Genomic DNA, 19,337 nt, shown 5'->3' with positions numbered 1-19,337 from the left:
CTGGTTACTCGCCAGTGTGATAGCGCAAACGGGGTTATCGTTCCGTTTTCAACCACTAAAAAAATAGTAACACTCTGGGGAGAGGTCACTATGAATCTTTTTCCGCTTATTCAACATACAAAATAATTTATTAAATGAGTTTAATTTTGTGACATGATAACTCTACTTGAGTGCAATACATTTTTATCAGTATCGTTGCACTTTGAAAGTGCCTATATGTGTCACTTCTACTGTTTTTTTTTAGTAGCGACAGTGATATATTCTGCGTTTCTGTATACGGTTTACAAATGAAAAAACATTTTAAACCCAAAATTCTTCAAGCCGAATAAGCCAGGTTAGTAGGTACCTATATCATTAGACAATGATGCTCTCATATAGGTATAATATAAATAAACAAATCCTACTTATATTATGAATAGGTATAATAAAATTGTAACTAGAAGAAGTCTGCCCATTTATATTCTACTGCTCTAATAGTCCTTATTAATAGAAGTCAAAACAATAATCTATAGAAGTTTTGTCTGTTTTTTTTTCGTGTTTTTAGTGGCGTCACGCAATAACTATTTCAATTTAATTGTGGTATTCGCAGTTATGTTCTTTAAGATCTAACTTAAAATTTGATATATATTTTATTTTGATATGGCGTCTAAATGTGGTCTATTTTATAGGTTTTCTTACTTCTAAAACCCACTTGTACTAAGTAGCAGGCAAAAAGCATTAGAATATTGTTGTGAAATTTTGTAAAGACATTTAAAAGCTATGTACATAGTAGGTTATTTTCCTAGTATGATTCACCGTTTTATTCTTCAGTGTGTGGTAGAAATTAGGTAAAATTATGAAATGTGCCATGTCCAGTACCACCTTTTGGTTAGTCGGCACCTGGGGGTGCAGAAATCCAAAAGGAACGCTGTGATTCAAAAGGAGCTCTAAGGTCCAATGACTTTTAAGCGTCATAAAGTTGCCTAATGGCGCCAGGCGAATGATACATAATACTATATCATAACAAACTTCTTAATTTTTTTAGATTTAATATAAAAGGTAAAACAACAATCCCTAAACCTCAAGGACCTTACGAAATAAAGGCAGGTGGATATACTACAATCAAATTTAAAAACGTGTTTGAAGATAATAGAATCTTCAAGATATATGTCGATAGAGAAGAGTTTTACGTAAAGACGTTGTACGAACCGATAAGGGGCAAAAAGGTGATATAGAAATCTCTGTTATCTATTTGTGATATAGAATCTATACAGACAAGGGACAATTCTTGATACTTTTTGTAAGTCCAAATACGTAACGGAAACCCGTTCGTGGCATATTCGATTAATATAACTGGGAATCTATTATTAGCAGAAAATAGTCCGTCGTCTGCAAAAGCTCTATATATAAAAAAAAAAAAAAAAAACTCTTTTTTTTTCAGTGTCAATATTAATTATTGAAATATATTACATTAACAGGAACTAAAAATTGCTGTGTATCTAAGTGAGAAATCACTGCAAGGTTGGACTGAGGCACTAACTGCTTGCCTTACAATAGAATGTTTCGAGCCAGCGGAACCGAATGTATATTGGACGTATTTTCTTCAAGGAATTCCTTGATCATGTTTATAATGTTTAAAAATATACTAAAATTAACATAGTAACTATTGTATTATTTTCACATTATTATAGGGTAGGTAGGAATATTCTAATTGGTCAAGTTTTGCAATAAAACAATATTATCTGTTTAATATCATTATATTTTTTTACCAATCACTAACACTCAAATCCTGTACAATATCTCCCTTATCAGGGATATTCATTTCGTGATCATCTGTTTTCTTTTTATTATTACTTTTTACTTTTTTAGTTTGCCTTTTCTTTTTAATTTTCTTTACTTTTATAGGACTGCTCGTTTCTTCTTCTTCTCCAAACTGAGTTTTATCATCCTCACTATCTGAAGGGAATAGTACCAACGGTCCTTTATTTTCTGCTTTTGTTATTTTTTGTTCGTTAATTTTCGGTCTTTTTATCATTGGCAGTTCTCCAGCTATCTCATCATTTTTAGTAATCTTCTTACGTTTTTGTATTCTATTTACCTTATTCCAATTGTCAAAGAATATGGACAAAGGTGTACCTTTAGTTTTTATACTAGATTCCCATGCTTTAATCATTTTGTCATCTTTCAATGAAAAACTGATTTTAGATCTTTCAGAATCAATAAATTTTGCATTTTCTTCTATTTTTTCAAGCAACTGTCTTAGCTTTTTTGTATAATTAGCAACTGTACAGGTTTTGAGGAATTGTTTTAACTGTAAAAGAGAAGTATGGTAATAAATATTATATATTAATAACAGTTTTTCAATCATTTTAATACATATAAGGAATATGATAACTCGGATTTCACATTTCTAATGTAATGTGGGTTACATTAATCTTACCTGGGTTTTTTTATGGGTGAAAATAGAATGGTAACCCCGCCTGCGCTAACGGGATACGCTGACGGAGCACCAGTGAAGGGTGATTGATGAGAATGAAAACAGGCCAGTCAGCCCATCATGATGAATTCATCAGGAATTAACCATGATAGTTTCCAGGGGGAACCGCGAGGAGGTCGACCTGGTTGGGTATATTGCTAGCAATGGGATTCTCAGTCTCCATTACTAACAATCCCTTTCCCCCATCTTACCTGGGTTACTTAAGAGAATATTTTTTTACACAAGTGGAAACATGATAATTAAAAAGTGCAATACACAGTACAGAATATTCTGGGTCATCATTGTGTCATCATACTAATTGTTATGAATAAATTATTCTAGACAGAATAGTTATTGGGATCTTGTTAACTATTGCTATCATGGCAAATAGGCAAGAGATGAGCCTACTATGCTTTTTGATTAATTTGTTATAAGCATAATTTGTTGCTTTTTGGTGTTGTCTACATTCAAATTCACAACTATTGAGGTAAGAGAAACCAAGTAAACCAAACCAAACTAAAAAAAAAAACAACAGCCACAATAAGCGAATACTAAATCAATGACCTCTAAGAGGTCTTTTTAAGGCTATAGAACACTTAATAAATTTGTTACAGCCTCACTTCACACATACTGTATTTTGAATATGCCTTTCAAATATATATATATATATATATATATATATATATATATATTCAACAGTCAGCTAATGTGGTTTCATGAAACCCTATAATAAATACATTTTAATTAACCTGCATAATGGCTAGAAGGCTGATATCAGGGAAGGCAATATTATGTGATTCATTTGCTGTGTACTCCAATAGTAAAGCATACAATCTCTCTATGGTAGCATCCTTGAATCCATTTTCAGTTAATTGTGACTTGGCAAGTCTAAGTATGCAGGAGAAGTCAATAGGTTTCATAGAGACTTTCTTGTGTTTTTTATTGAAGTCATATGAAGTCAGCACCTGGTGGATAACATTACAATATAATTGACCATAGACATAGAATAAACTATATTTCAAAAGACAATAAATATATCATCTCACCTCTACAATAAATGGTAATATTGGAATGAATGTATTGGTATCTTTTGACAAATTCATTAAAATATCAATACAGTGAAATCTTAGAGGGTAATATTGATGTGTTGGTACCAATTTAATTGTATTTGTTATAATCATCACAAGGGGGTAGATCAATGGTTGCAACTGCAGTTTATTTGATGTTGCTCCTAACAGATCTGCCCATAAGTGTAATGAGTTAATAAATTGCCAATTATACACTGCTTGGCGATTTTCCACTTTTTGAACAACAATAGCATTTCTTAAATGTATTGCAAGTTGCCTGATATAAAGGAAAACATGTTGATATGAAACGTTTAAATCCAAAGTAAACATTTCTACTAAGGACCTCCTCATAAAATTAATTCCAGGCCATGTGGATGGGCTGACAAATTTGCAATTTTTCACATAAGTCATATACATTGCTTTAAGGACACGGTCAAGTAAAGCAGCTTGTTGATTTCTTGTAATCCTCAAAATGCAAAGGAAAGCCAACACTCTTACTGTTTCTTCACCGGTACTCCAAAAAATTATTAATTTTTTTAAGGATTGCTTTGATATTCTCCCAAAACATGCGACATAAATGCACATTTGATGTAAATGTTTTAGCAGTACAGTCAAGATATTTTCAGAAGTAACTCCACCGAGAAGTTTCAATAAGTCATTTAAATAAGCCACCAAAGGGCCTTTAATTTTTATAAAATGCTTACAGTTTCTTGGATCTTTACCAGATTGCTCAATGCCTAAATATTTTTTTAAAGCAGTAGGTAAATAAAGTACACACATTTGAATAACAGCATTAAAAATCGAAGAACCTGAAACAAAATAAGATTTGGTAAATCAACTTGTTATTTGACATTATATTAAAAACACATGTTTTACAGCAATACTAGGTACCTTCAACTTTAAATTCTCCTTGTGATGTACCATCTTCACTGGTAGCTCTCAACATGGCTGCATTAAAAGCTTTAATAACAGTTGTCAAAGTTGTGTGTTTTATTTTGCCATCACTTTGAAGTTCAGCTTGCCACTGCTTGACTAATTTAAGAGTAATTTTACCCTTTGTTGGTTTTGAATCTTCTTCCTGAATTAAGTATATAATTATTATATAAATATATATGTGAGGGGATTCCCTAATGTTGTTTGCAATAATGACTATAAGAAATAGATCTTTTTCATGCTTCCATCAATAGAATGTGCCATGCAATTAAATTCTGGGATGTTTATTAATTTTAAATTTAATGCATTTCCAAAGAGTAAATTTATTTTTTTCTGAAGCAACAAATTGTCCCATTGGAAACAAAACCCTATAATAAAAATTACAGAAAACCTCAAAATCGCTCTCATCGCTGTCACCAGTCAGCGGCCCTGGCACATGCACCGACTCCTCGTCGTCATTCTTGTCCGAGACATCGTCCTCCGAGTCCAAATCAAAATTCAACAAGTTTTCATCATTTTCTTCGAGAAAATTATAGAAATCAGGATCAATATTTTTTAATTTTTCTAGGGACTTCTTATGAGTCTCGGGATTTAAATCCTCTTCAGAGTCTACGAACAAGTATAAAATTAATAAACTTACATTGTAAATGAGGAACTTAATTATAAGTAATTTTGATAATAGATTTTAGTAATAACTTCTAAACTTAACCTGATGAATCTAAAGGTTTCATTTTGGTTATTTTTTCACGATAATTTTAATAGAATTAAAATTTAACAAATATTTATTTGGTTTAAATTCGCTCCACGTGCAAGTAACTAAACATGTGTCAAGTGACAATTGATAAATACAGATCTTAATACGTTAAGATCTGTATTTATCAATTTAACGTTAACAGCCTAGAGACCATAGATTAAGGATAGTGTTATGACCGTCAACATTGTCATATGTATATGTTACCGGCCAATACCCGATTTCAGGATAAACTAATTTTGCCTAGGCGAAACTAGTTCTTCCTATACACGATAGGATTAACTAGTATTTTTTTTTTTTGGTGGATGAAAATGGTATGGTAGCCCCGCCTGCGCTAACGGGATACGCTGGCGGAGCACCAGTGAAGGGTGATAGATGAGAATGAAAACAGGCCAGTTAGCCCATCATGATGAACTCATCAGGAATTAACCATGATAGTTTCCAGGGGGAACCGCGAGGAGGTCGACCTGGTTGGGTATATTGCTAGCAATGGGATTTTTAGGATTCCCCCCAGGATTAACTAGTATAGCCTAGTCCAAACCAATTTGTCCTAAGCCCGATAGGATAAACCAGTTTATAAAATAATAAACCAGTCAATTAGAGAGGGCACGTCACGGTAAACATTAGCTCCGTACATTTTATTAAAAAAAATATAAAAGTATATTACATATAAATAAAAACGTATACAATAACTTCATTACATAGAATTCAATAAGTGGTATTATTTTTGTGACAATTTTTTTGCTATTGTTATGATTTTATAGTAAAAAACAAATCAAGAAATTTTAAATTGCCCTATAGAATCATCATAAGAATATTATTGAAAACAACAACTAAGTGAGCATTATACAGCAAAAAGTGATATACGAAACTTCGTATTTAAACATCATAAGTGATTAATCAGTGAAATAGTGGAAAATTATAATATCTGAAAACAAAAACCGTTTAAATACGAATACCCTCACATTAATCAAAAAACAAATAATTGACCTTTGGACTCAAATAAGATTACCGTTTATTCAATCAGATATAATTGTGAAGAAATACTAGGAACGCATAAACTTGAGGCAACTGCCTTGCCTTATTTGAGATGACGCATACATAAATGAATGACACCTGTTGAAGTAACTGTGAGTGTATTCTAACTATAGTTTGCTACTTGAGGGTCTACTTATAATTGAGGGAGGGCAAGTTTGTACCAAATACTTGTTTGCGTCCATACTACCAATATGCCACTAAGACATTCGCCTCCACCGTCCACATCTACACGCTCGTCTCGGTCGCCTGCATTATCGCAACCTCAGTTAGAGGTTCTGCAAAAATTGCATCGTAGTTCGTCGGAACATGATTTATATGTGTCTTCTGACACAAATACTGACACGAATAATATGGCATTGCGGCGTCCAAAACGTAAACGGTCTGATACAGTGGACACCCAATTATCCACCTCAGACATGAAAAAAATATTTGATGATTTCCGTGAACAACAAGAACAAAAATATGAAAGAATTTATGAAGCAATCAAAGAAATTAAAGATCAAAATTGTGAAATTCAAAATACTATAGAGTTTTTGTCACAACAAAATATCTCATTACTGGCTCAAATAGATACACTTAAATCTGAAAATATAGAGAAACAAAAGTATATTAAAAGTTTAGAGGACAAAATAGAGAAATTGGAAAGCGGCTCTTGCTCTACTTGCCTGGAAATAAGGAATATTCCTGTTGCGAACTCTGAATCAAAGACGAGTTTACTCAAAATTTTTACTGATATTGGAAATATCTTAGATGTGGACATAAAACCCCAAGATGTAAAGGATGTTTTTCGCATTGGCAAGAAAAACTTGGAAAACAAAACCATTATAGTCGAATTAACTAGCGTTCTCATGAAAGAGAAGGTCATGGTAATGTATAAAAAATTTAATAAAGAACGCAACAGACTCACTACTGACAATCTAAGACTAAGCTGTCCCACAAGGCCTGTTTTTATTTCAGAAAATCTTACAGCCAAGAAAAAAAGATTGTTTTACCTCGTACGTGTGTTCGCAAGTAGTAATGGTTACAAATATTGTTGGTCATCAAAAGGAAAGATATTTATTCGGGAAACGGATGGGGCTGCTTTTCACATAATAAATGATGAAGTTGATCTACAAAAGTTGGATAAAAAACAATGACAAATTTGTTATGGTTATCGGAATTTGTTGCATACATTTATGTTTTTCCTCTTTTATATAGTCTTTAGTTTGTTTATCATCCTAACCACTCATTGTAATACTAAGAAAATACACAGTTTTACAACAAATAATACGTCTTCCATACTCACACATTCACACACAAAGCATACATTCACTGTTCCAAAGTCTTGGAGTATGACTTATAATAATACTACACATTACACTAACATACACCATCGTATATCAATACAGACATCTACAAAAACAATCACTTGCAAAAACGATGCACTATATCAAATAGTAAAAATACTCGTACTCATATTTAATTACAATATATCCCATCATGTTAGACGGTCTTTATATTTAATTTGCATCAAATTGTGGAATTCTCTCGTTTCTTGTACAATCGTAATTATATTAAATTCAAATTATGGATGATCTATCACGCATAAATTCGGATATAGAATTGATTGCAGTTTCTAATGCATATGTTTGTTCCCCTGAAAACTGTGCAAAATATTTAATTAATGCAAATAGATTCTTAAAAGTGTTACATGTTAATATAAGGAGTATCGGCAATACTAATAATTTTGAAAACCTTACAATTTTAATGCACAGACTATCTTTTGATCTTGACATACTTATTCTATCTGAGTGTTGGTTAAGTAAATGTCCTAATATTCCGCAGATGAGAGGATTTAGGTCTTTCTCTACAAACTGTAATAATCAAAACGATGGCGTCGTTTTGTATATACGGATCAATATTGAAGCTACAGTTGAAAAACCAAACTTAATAAACGCTAATTGCTTGGTTATTAAAATTCCCAAAAGTATAGTAATCTTAGCAGTTTACAGATCGCCTGCATATAAAAAAATTGAGAACTTTATCAACTCTCTTGATGCACTGCTACTGTCACTACGATCACATACTACGGTGGCTCTAATTGGCGATTTAAACATTAATATTATACCCAATAACTTGGACCCTCATTCAGATATTTACCAAAATCTAACTTCATCCCACGGTATGTTGCCTGCGCATCTTTTTCCCACTAGAATCCAAAGCTGCTTGGATCATGTCGTACTTAGATCCAATAAAAAATCAATTACACTGGTTTTAGACTCTCTTGTTACTGATCATGCACCCGTAATTTATTGCTGCGAATTAGGTCATGACATTTTGAATGTTACTTATGCTCATACAGATAGAAAATTTAATATAATGGCTTGTGTTAATGAACTAGAACATTTCGACTTCTCTAATATACTATATTGCTCTGATCCTGAGACTGCATCTAACTTATTAGTCAATATTGTATCTTCTGCCGTTAAAAAACATACTCTCTACAAAAAAGTTTCTAATAAATACAAGAATCTCAAGCCTTGGATTACTCCAGGTTTATTGAGATGTATTAGACACAGGGATAACTTGTATCGTAAAACTAAAAATCAACCGAATAATGAAACTTTAATTGTTATATACAAACGGTATAAACAATATTGTAACTCTTTGCTAAAAAAGGTTAAACGTAGTTACGAACGAGTCGAATTTCAAAAACATAAAAAGAATCCGAAGGAGACTTGGAATCTTATTAAAAGACTTGCTAATATAAACAATAAAAATTTGTCATGTCATAAAGAACTTTTATCGCTTCATAAAGACCCTATTGATGCTGTGAACTCAGTTAATAAATACTTTGTACAAATTGGTGAGAATCTAGCAACAAAAATACAATGTAACAATAGTTTAAACAGTGTGTGCCAAAGCCACAAGCCTGAATTAACTGAGCCAAACTCGATGGTTTTGTTAAATACTGATAAGGAAGAAATTGAAGGAGTAATAATAGGATTAAAAGATAATGTTGCTACAGGTTGGGATGATATTCCCTCGTCTTTAATAAAAGCTGCTAAGCATGTATTAATCCCTGTTCTTAATTATGTTCTCAATTTATGTATTTCTAGTGGTGTCTTCCCAAAAGTTTTCAAAAAAGCAATCGTACACCCAATCTTCAAGGGTGGAGATAAAGATAGCATTAATAATTATAGACCCATTTCAGTTTTGTCCGCCCTTTCAAAAATCTTTGAAAAGATACTAAATAAACGTTTGCTTCAATATCTTGATGTTAAAAACATACTTGCTCCTAATCAGTTTGGTTTTAGATCTGGAAGATCAACAGAGGACGCGGTTCTTGAACTAACTGTTTAATTGCCGATGATTTTAACAATAAACTTAAGTCTCTTTGTATCTTCCTTGATCTATCTAAAGCATTCGACACTGTCTCGGTCCCTATCCTTCTTTCCAAACTTCAGTACTTGGGTGTTCGAGGTATAGCCCTAAAATTGTTTCAAAGTTACCTTAGTGATAGACATCAAAGTGTTATTATTGATAATATCCTGAGTCATGAGGAATCTGTCAGTTACGGCGTACCACAGGGTAGTGTTCTTGGGCCTACCTTGTTTTTGATATATATCAATGATTTATGCAAAATGTCCCTCCCAAATTGTAACATAATAACATATGCCGATGACACAGCTTTGATAATTCATGGGCATGATTGGGCGGAGGCCCGATCTCATGCTGAATCTGCTTTGTTTGTTATTTCAAACTGGTTGGCACAAAACCTTCTAACGCTAAACTTAAATAAAACCAAATTAGTAACATTTTCTCCCAATAAGATCTCCCAACCAGACTCATCTTTTAAAATACTAGCACACAAATGTAATACCATAGGTAATTCTGATTGTGATTGCCTCTCTATATCACGAACAGACAATTTCAAATACCTTGGTGTAATTGTAGATAGTATGCTGTCTTGGAATAGACATATTGAATCTGTAATCACACGTGTTAGAAAGCTAATTTACGTTTTTAAAAAATTGAGAAATGGTGCTGATTTCAAAATTTTGAAAACTGCCTATTTTGCACTTGCACAATCCATTATTGGTTATTGTATAACTGCATGGGGAGCTTTTAATAAAACGCAAATGCTAAGATTGGAAAGAGCTCAGCGAGCAGTATTAAAAGTTATGGCTTTTAAACCCATCAGGTATCCAACAAAAGATCTGTTCGCACTATGGAAAGTAAATAGTGTAAGAAAGTTATTTGTACTGATGTCCATACTGCGTAAACATAAGTCCCTTCCATATGATCCCTTTTTACTTATAGACAAAAGAATTACTCATAAAGTTTGTAAAATTGATAAATGTCGTCTAGATGTAGTGAACCGTCAATATAAGTACATGAGTAACAAGTTATATAATAAAATAAATATGTTATTAACAATCTATCCACTTTCTTTACGAGATTGCAAAATAAAATTGATTAATTGGCTAATGACTCTTGAATATAATGATGTCGAGTCATTGATCAAGGTTTAATTATTAAAATTAAACATGCACATACACACACACACACATGCTCGCACACGCACGCACGCACGCACCCGCACGCACCCGCACAAACACACACACACACACACACACACACACACACACACACACATACACACACACACACACACACACACACACACACACACACTCGTACAAAATCCATTGATTAGTTTTATTTCTAGTAATTTTATTAATTTTCTCCTGTGTTATTGTTATTTAAATTTTGTACCGCATGTTATGGAGCGGGCGTTAATAGCTGCGACACAGTCTCTTTGTGACTAATGCAGTTATTATCGAACCTACAAAAAAACTGTAAATTAAGCTAAGGATCCCAAATAAAAATTTTTAATATTTAATATTTAATAGTTTAGGCTAGTCCAAATTAATTTGTCCTAATATAAATACGCACACTCTAGGATAAACTGGTATGGCCTAGTCTAGACATTATAGTATATCTAGAAAGTCAAAATAAATAGATGAACTGAATTAAATACTCCGTCATTGGAAAAATAATCATTTTTATTAAAACCATAATGCTTGATCTGATCCAACTAAATGTTTCGTAGTTACAGTCCTTAACAATATTTCAGAGGCTTGGTTTACATCTGCTACCTCTAAAAAGTTTGATTGCAAATGTTGAATTCTGATCTGGTATAAATTAGGACATTTATATTAGGACAAATTAATTTGGACTAGCCTAAACTGGTTTATCCTATCGGGCTTAGGACAAATTGGTTTGGCTAGTCCAAGTCAAAGTCAAAGTGGCTTTACTAGTTAATCCTGTCGTGTATAGGAATAACTAGTTTCGCCTAGGCAAATCTAGTTTGTGCTGAAATCGGCTTTGGCCGGTAACATATATATTTAACTTATCTATTCGTACACTAGTGTAACTAATTTTGTCTTGTTTTTGGGATTACATTATGCAATCTATTAGTAAGTAGGTAATACAGATTATACTAGTAATTATTCCAAGTACGTTATACTATGTCTATGTTCAATCCATGTGTGGTTTTGTTTTTTATCTCTCTGTGTTTCATTTTACGAAATAAATAATGAAATCTTTTATTTGTTTTACTCTAAGAACAAGGAATTATATAGAAGGAATGATAAAATAAAAACTGTAAATCATATGGTTACCTCCTTTCTTCCTATGCAAATATAATTAGTAAAAAGAGGATGTAAGATACACCATAAGTTGGTATTGTGCTCAATTCATAGTAGGTTAGTGTATAGAAAATGTTTGATATGTCAATTATTTGTCAATAACAAATTTTATATTACTAGATTTTATATTCGACACAGTTTATGTAGAAATTATGCAAGCAGGTTGTATCTGAATTTGGTAGGATTATACGGCTGTATAACATTTTTATATTTCGTCCTTTTTTTACTAATTATATCTGCATAAGAAGAAAGAAGGCAACCATATGATTTACAGATTTTATTTTATCATTCCTTCTATGTCATTCCTTGTTCTTAGGTTTTACTTATATACTCTTTGGTTTTTCAAAGTTGCTTCTCGAAAGTAATCTGTCTTTTACGACATACCAACGACGTTTCTCGATCATTGGTGAATATTTTCTAAAATAAATAACCTTTTATTCTAAATACCTACGTAATTCTGCAAGTTAAACAATATTTAACCAGTTTACATTTTCTCTTACCTTTTATTACTTGCGAAAATTAACTGTAGGTAAGGATTATTGAAAATGTTTTCATACTCGTTTTTATTTGTTTTCTCCACTAATTTATTATTTAAGTAAAGACTAACCTGATTGACTTACATTAATTATAGTTGAATTGTTTTTTATTTATTATTGTTTCTCTATATTATTCCATTAAAAATTTTCAGATTGCATCATGTTGTCCCGAATGTGTATCGCTCGATCAGCGTTCACTGTAACGCATACACTTAAGACTCCTGTCCCAAAACAATTCGTACCCAGGAATTATATTGTTAGGAACTATGCTCGCGAATCTCGGTCCAGAGTTGCTTCTAGGACACAGCCGACTATCTGGGAGAAATTAATGGCTCCTGCTGGTCCTAATGGTAAGCAATTTATTTTTGAATGCTATGTAATAAATACTATTTTAAATACTTTAACTATACTATAATGTTATAAATAGGTAAAGTTTCTTCAGTTTCTTGTTCTTTGTCTGTATACTTTATTTGGTTTTTATATTTCCTAATTATAATTCATCCAACATTATGTATTTATAATTTTTTTTTTATTCAATTTAGAATGGCAAATAAGCTGACGGCCCACCTGATGGAAAGTGGTAACCATCGCCTATAGACATGAGCAGTACCATGGACATAACAAAGTATACTGTTTCGCCCATGATACCCCCCATGCATTGCCATTCCTGAGGACTCAGGTGTTATTCCTCTGTACCCAGTAAATTCACGCCATATCCCACCCTTCAAACTGAAACACAGCCATGCAATCACAACTGCTTCACAGTTGAAACACGAATGGATATAATATAGATAATGTGTATTGTATGTGTTACTAAATTACTGTTTTGTTTTAATATTGATTTTGTATGTATTTGCTCATCAATGTGACACCATATTATGTTATTCCTCTCTGCTGTCTACTGGTAGATAATGCCATATGAACTAATTTGATGATAATACTTGTATACAAATATTTGTATTTATATCATATATATATATTCATCAATTCTCTATAGGTTGCCGCTTATGAGAATTAAGGAGTATTGTATAAGAAATTACAACATATTGGTTGAGAAAAAGAAAAAATGTTTTTGAGTGTTTACTTTTCAACAGTTATATTAGTCACCATTTTATTACTTGATCTTCTAGAATTGTCAAGATTGAAATCAATTACACTTTAGATTTAATAATTAACTAACTTTAATTATTTTAAGCCTTCAGCTTAGGTAAGGGAGCACTTGCTGGAGCCTCAGCAGTAGGCCTTGTGGCTCTGTGCTACTATGGCTCAGGAGTGAAACCTGGCACATTACAAGAAGCACAGTAAGTGTTAACTTATATAGTTTAAATTATTAAAGATTAATTTAGTTTTTTCAGTTCTGATAGTCCAGAGAGATAATTTTATTGTGTCAATTGAATTTTAAATTCTTGCAATAATTGAATAGAATTTAAATAATTGAGAAATGATAAGACATAAGTTAATAAATAGACTGGCATTGTCTGTCTTTTAAAGCTTTAGTTTTTTCTTTAGTGGATGACAATGTTATGGTAACTTTACCATACTACCAGTATATGTCGGCGGGGCTCCAATGAGAGATGATAGGTGGGGATAAAAGCAAGTTAGCCCATCATAAGAAATTTGATAAGAATTAACCACAATGGTTTCTAATGTAAACTATGTGGAGGTTTATCTGACAGGATGGAACACTTGTAATGGGGCTGTTAGACCCTTTTATTAATAATTATTCTCTTAGAGCTTTACTTTAATTAGCTTTGGCCCTTTCTCATGACATCATAGTGGCGGCACCACTGGTGTAGCAAAAACTGAAGATATGGCTAGGTCAGTAGTGCAATTATTATAAGGAGAAGGATCTCAATATTTTTACATTCTTTAGTTGCTAGACATGTTATCTGATTATTCTTCCATTCTTTTTGTAATTGTTAGCTTATACTCCCAGGTCGATATTAATCTTATGATAATAAAAGTTTTTTCTTTCTTTTGTGAAATTAAAACTTTTACAGAGTGAAATATATGTTAATTATTTCTTGGGTATTATTATTATTAATTCCATAATTTATTTCAAAATCCTTGGTTAACAGATCCTATATCCTCGGTTGAAATGCTAACAGAGATGTTCTCTTTATATTTATCAGGCGGGTAAAAAAAATGTTTGCAATGATACAATGATGAGTCAATGAGCTACTGATAAAATATTATGATTGATTAACTTTATGATAATGAATGATGTAAACATGGGCCAATTTTTGTTAAGTATAACATTATTTTCATAAATAAAAAATGCATAGTAGATACAACAGGGTGTTATAATAAGTAAATGATAGGATTTTTTTTGTATTATTATTAATTACAGTATATGGCAAAATTATATTTTTTTTTTATAGTTTGTGGCCGCAATATGTGAAAGACAGAATTAAGGCAACATATGGCTATATAGCTGGATCATTAGTAATCACCGCTGGGAGTGCTGTTGCCGTATTCAGAACACCGGCATTACTGAATTTAGTTGCGCGTAATGGATGGATGGTTAGTTAATTATAATAATTTTATGTAGGATAGGGATTGTAGTAAGGCATTTTGTTAACTCGTTTATGGCGCAAAGTGTGCGTTGTAATGAAACGAACACACTAAATGACATATAGTTTAAGTCAAATAAAAAAACAAATAAAATCTTCAGAAAGAGCAACATGTGAGAGAAACATACACGTCAGTGTATTCATGTGGTTGTCAGTTGGACAATATGAGATATGAGTAAATAATATAATCTTTAAAAATACTAGCTATTTCTTGCGGTTTTACCAACATGTATTTTTTTTTTTAATGGGTAATAATGGAATGGTGACCCCGCCTACGCTATCAGGATACGCTGGCGGGTCACCAGTGAAGGATGATAGGTGAGGATGAAGCAGGTCAGTTAGCCCATCGTGACGAATTCAACAAGAATTGTTCACGATGGTTTCCAGGGGGAACCACGTGGAGGTTGACCTGATAGGGTATATTGCTAGCAATGGGGCTGTCAAACTCCATTGCTAACAATCCCTTTCCCCCCTTTACCAGCATGTACATAAGTATCCTGTGTTAAGACAACCTACCCGTGTACTAATATTCATTCAAATACGATCTTTTAGTTTAGGCTGTGATTAAGTAACAAACATACAAACTTTCACATTTATTAGTAGGAAACATTTACAGATATTGAAAAATATACACCTCTTATTCGATAATTTTAAATTATTAGATAATAAAATGTAACCTATGTATATTTTGTATATGTAATTTGCACCATTATGATTATCTGGTGTAAAAATAAATGTATCTTATATTGTAGTCCATCATAATGACGCTGGGTCTGATGATTGGCTCGGGCATGGTAGTGAGGGGAATGGACTACCAACCCGGCTTTGGAGCCAAGCAGTTAGCATGGATTGTTCACACTGGTATCATGGGAGCTGTTATTGCACCAATCTGTTTCCTTGGTGGACCCGTACTTATGCGAGCTGCGTGGTAAGATTTAGTAAATTAATAATATATCTAGTTTTGTTTGTTGTTTTTCTAATAATAATAATAATTATTATTAATTTCTGTACATAATAGTAGATTTTAACTTGTTGAGTTAAACTTCTTCAACTTCTTAAGTTGTATAGCGATTCCCATCGGCGTATTTAAGATCGATTGGGGGGAGTGGGGGGCTGGCCTTTTAAAAAAGACCCATATATTTAGATATAATATATATCTATCTATGTGTATATTATCATCGTCATATTCATAGCCATTTTTATAGCAGATAATTTAGATGTGGAGACGGATCCTGCCAAATACACCTATGGGCGATTCCTTTATCCGGTACCTTTTATCGATGGTTTCATTAATGTAATATTAATGCTATATTGATGATTTTCTTGCAGGTATACCGCCGGTGTTGTTGGCGGTCTGAGTACGATTGCTATTTGCGCGCCATCAGGTGAATTTCTCAACATGCGAGCGCCTCTCGCAATGGGTCTGGGCGCGGTATTTGCTGCATCTCTAGCTGGAATGTTTTTGCCACCTACATCTGCACTAGGCGCAGGTGAGTTAAACAACCACCTTATAAAAATAATTTATTAAAAAGAGTGGGCTAAGATTAATAGACTTGGAACCTACGAGTACTGTCGTCATTTTGGCATATTGGCTACAACTCATAAAATCTATTCGCATACTAAGTTGATTCCAGGATCACTTTATATGCAATTTGGAATCGTATACAAAGTTTATAGCGCATCTGATGGAAAGTGGTAATCATTATTTAAAGCCACGAACACATTAATTTAAGTGTTTCATTGTACTCAAAAAAGATGTGAGATAAATGAACGTTATTATTATTTCGGAATATACTGTGATCACCGTGTACTAGGAGCACTATGCTTTAATGTGATGTCATTCCTGAAGAAGGCCTAAAGTGTTATGTTGCCAGTATTTTTATTTACATACATACATACATATCTGTCACGCCTGTCTCTCATTAGGGTAGGCAGAAATAATGGAACGCCAAACGCTTCGATTCAAACAAACCTCTTAAAAAAAAAACTCAAACCACATTTTTCATTTTATCAAACATCGTAACACGGGATGTTTTATATATTAACATTTGATGGAAAATTGGAAGTTGTAAATTTGCAAATATTGGCTTTTACTATTTTTTTTATTTATATGTTTTTATAATATATATACATCAATATATTTATACTGTCATTTCAGGTCTATATTCTTTGAGTTTGTATGGTGGATTGATTGTATTCAGCGGATTTTTGCTATACGACACCCAAGCCATAATCAAACGAGCAGAGGTGCACCCAGCATATGGATTCCAGCGTTACGATCCAATTAATTCGTAAGTAGTTTCAAATGAAATTTCCGTGTTGTTAATATTGCTTTTTTATTTATAAGTTGCATAAGTATACCTAGAACAAATTTTAGCTTTTTTCAAATAACCTTTTTTATTGATATCAACAGGTTAAACTAATTACAGTATAAACTAGGTTGAAAATACCATATAATATTAACCCTCTGACTGGGCATCTCGCAATTTTCGCGTGCAGTATCTAGTAGTTTAATTTTACGCATCCCGCGATTTTGACGTGCTCGCATTTTTTATGCTTATTGGCGTTGTTATCCCGCAACTATTGTTTTGATAGATTGATATTCTCAGTATCTCTTTAGATGGCTAAATACTCGTACTGCAATTTGTTGTTAAAGCGATGTGTTTTATTGTTGTGAAAAAAAAAATGCGGTCAGAGGATTAATCAAGAGTCTATTATTTATCAACAGACTAGAAACAAGAATATTAATTTATGAAGTGCTGATCGATAAAATATAGGTACAATAATATCTTTTCATGGTTAGGTCCGCAAAACAAGTGGCAAACAAATTTATCGATAGAATCGTTATCGCTAATCTGTGGGATAGAATGAGATGGCAACTTCGGATGTCATGTTCTTTCTTATGCGAGCACTTGAGGGCATGTTCTGTTTTCTTTTACTATTAGATCGTAATTTCTAACAAACCAATAAAAAAGTTGAAAATATCGTCTATTATTAACTTTTATTTGTTACAGGGCCATCTCAGTGTATCTAGACGTACTTAATATTTTTATGCGCATCGCCATGATACTGTCTGGTGCTGGAGGCAACAAAAGGAAATAATTTGCAACCCTCATTTAGACCATTATTTAAAGATGTTTCATATACTTCGCATATAGGCACGTAGGTACCTAAATTATGAGGCGTGGAAAAAGCAAAAATTCAACGTGCTTTGTTTCTCCCATTTGGAAGACTTGTGATATTAATGCGTAGTTTTTAAGTTTCATGTATTTTTCTTTTGTTAAAAATTCATATTGTTAATTTTAGACATTAATAAATTAATAAGTTTTATTTCGTTGTTTCATTAAAAAAGACAAAAATAACAAGTGCATATATTTATTTAAACTTTAGTGCACTATAAATATTGGCGGACTTGACATTAGATTGTGTTCTCTACCAGTGATTGCAAACACATTAGTAGGTATGTGCGTATTTATGAGGTAAATAATGAATATTGATGATAAACATTTGTAACTAAATAAATGTGATATTGTGGTTTATATAATAACAAATCATAGTCTCACCTTTTGTACTAATTGTCACCACTTTGAAATATAACTTGACGAGTCCGTACGCGGTAATAAGAATCTACGAAGTGGTAGAGTATGATGTCACATATGTGTGACTGTGAATGTAGTTTTTCTACGCATCGTACACGCACTGATAAAGAGGTGAATTTGTGAGTATGGATGTTCGAGGTACTCTCGAATATTGAGAGTCTTTCGATTCATGATCCGATTTCGAAAATCCTTTCACTGTTAATATATATATAAACTTTACTACTAAATATACTATACTAAATATATACTTTCAATAATTAATCACAATAATCGTAATTGAAGACGGCAGAAATTCTATAATATGGCGTACACTGTCTGAGCAGTTTGAAATAAAGGAATAAAATCTATAGCAAAAATATTCATTACATTTAGATTTATAAAAATCTGCAAAAATAATCTAAGTTTAATATTTCAGCCAAAAAAATGGTTTTTATGTTAAATGTAAAATAAATTTTATAATATTAAATTTATAAAAAAAAATGGCTAAATCAAAATAGAAACTTTATGGAGATAATGTTTACTTTTTACAGTATTTTAATTGATGCAGTTGGTCAGAAGATAATACAAAATAAAAACAATAAGTCCGTAAAATTATTGTTGTCGCTGCCGCTGGCCGTGCGGGAATAGTAGACGGGGCGCGGTAAGGTGAAGGGCGCGAAAATAATGCACTTGTGGGAAACCGGGACGGATCG

The 19,337-nt window shown here is 32.4% G+C and overlaps 3 protein-coding genes across 4 annotated transcripts in view; 2 read left to right on the top strand and 1 right to left on the bottom strand.

The window, feature by feature from the left end:
* LOC113516821 (hydrocephalus-inducing protein homolog) overlaps positions 1-1,642 on the top strand; it is a 46,723-nt gene extending 45,081 nt beyond the window's left edge. The window contains 2 exon segments of the mRNA XM_052902554.1: positions 1,025-1,205; positions 1,458-1,642. Coding sequence (XP_052758514.1) covers positions 1,025-1,205; positions 1,458-1,598 — 322 coding nt within the window. The 3' untranslated portion in view covers positions 1,599-1,642.
* A 75-nt stretch (positions 1,643-1,717) lies between these two features.
* On the bottom strand, positions 1,718-5,326 carry LOC113516794 (nucleolar complex protein 2 homolog). Its single transcript, XM_026901264.3, has 6 exons — positions 5,165-5,326; positions 4,847-5,064; positions 4,414-4,600; positions 3,502-4,331; positions 3,205-3,420; positions 1,718-2,290 (listed from the first exon to the last, which is right to left on the bottom strand). The coding sequence occupies exons 1-6, from the start codon at positions 5,184-5,186 to the stop codon at positions 1,745-1,747; spliced, it is 2,019 nt and encodes a 672-aa protein (XP_026757065.2). The 5' UTR covers positions 5,187-5,326; the 3' UTR covers positions 1,718-1,744.
* A 6,875-nt stretch (positions 5,327-12,201) lies between these two features.
* LOC113516652 (growth hormone-inducible transmembrane protein-like) lies at positions 12,202-18,376 on the top strand. Of its 2 annotated transcripts, none has more exons than XM_026901106.3 (8): positions 12,202-12,343; positions 12,626-12,823; positions 13,669-13,774; positions 14,855-14,996; positions 15,799-15,974; positions 16,376-16,536; positions 17,205-17,337; positions 18,061-18,376. In XM_026901106.3, exons 2-8 carry the CDS (start codon positions 12,634-12,636, stop codon positions 18,146-18,148), a joined length of 996 nt encoding a protein of 331 aa, XP_026756907.2. In that variant the 5' UTR covers positions 12,202-12,343; positions 12,626-12,633; the 3' UTR covers positions 18,149-18,376. The 2 variants fall into 2 exon arrangements, with proteins under 2 accessions (XP_026756907.2, XP_026756905.2); XM_026901104.3 differs by having other exon boundaries at positions 12,294-12,466.
* Positions 18,377-19,337: the final 961 nt, after the last annotated feature.

This window comes from Galleria mellonella, unplaced genomic scaffold (assembly GCF_026898425.1).
Source record: "Galleria mellonella isolate WM207_F2 unplaced genomic scaffold, CSIRO_AGI_GalMel_v1 utg93, whole genome shotgun sequence".
Taxonomy (NCBI): domain Eukaryota; kingdom Metazoa; phylum Arthropoda; class Insecta; order Lepidoptera; family Pyralidae; genus Galleria; species Galleria mellonella.
The sequence above is the reverse complement of the archived record's forward strand: the minus strand, read 5'-3'. Positions and strand labels throughout refer to the sequence as shown.

Coding starts and splice junctions, on each gene's coding strand:
- LOC113516652 (XM_026901106.3), top strand. CDS start 12,634: ATGTTGTCCCGAATGTGTATCGCTCGATCAGCGTTCACTGTAACGCAT. Junction 14,997..15,798: donor TTGCGCGTAATGGATGGATG/GTTAGTTAATTA, acceptor CTTATATTGTAG/TCCATCATAATGACGCTGGG. Junction 16,537..17,204: donor TACATCTGCACTAGGCGCAG/GTGAGTTAAACA, acceptor CTGTCATTTCAG/GTCTATATTCTTTGAGTTTG.
- LOC113516794 (XM_026901264.3), bottom strand. CDS start 5,186: ATGAAACCTTTAGATTCATCAG. Junction 5,065..5,164: donor GAAACCTTTAGATTCATCAG/GTTAAGTTTAGA, acceptor ACTTGTTCGTAG/ACTCTGAAGAGGATTTAAAT. Junction 4,332..4,413: donor AGGAGAATTTAAAGTTGAAG/GTACCTAGTATT, acceptor ATTTTGTTTCAG/GTTCTTCGATTTTTAATGCT.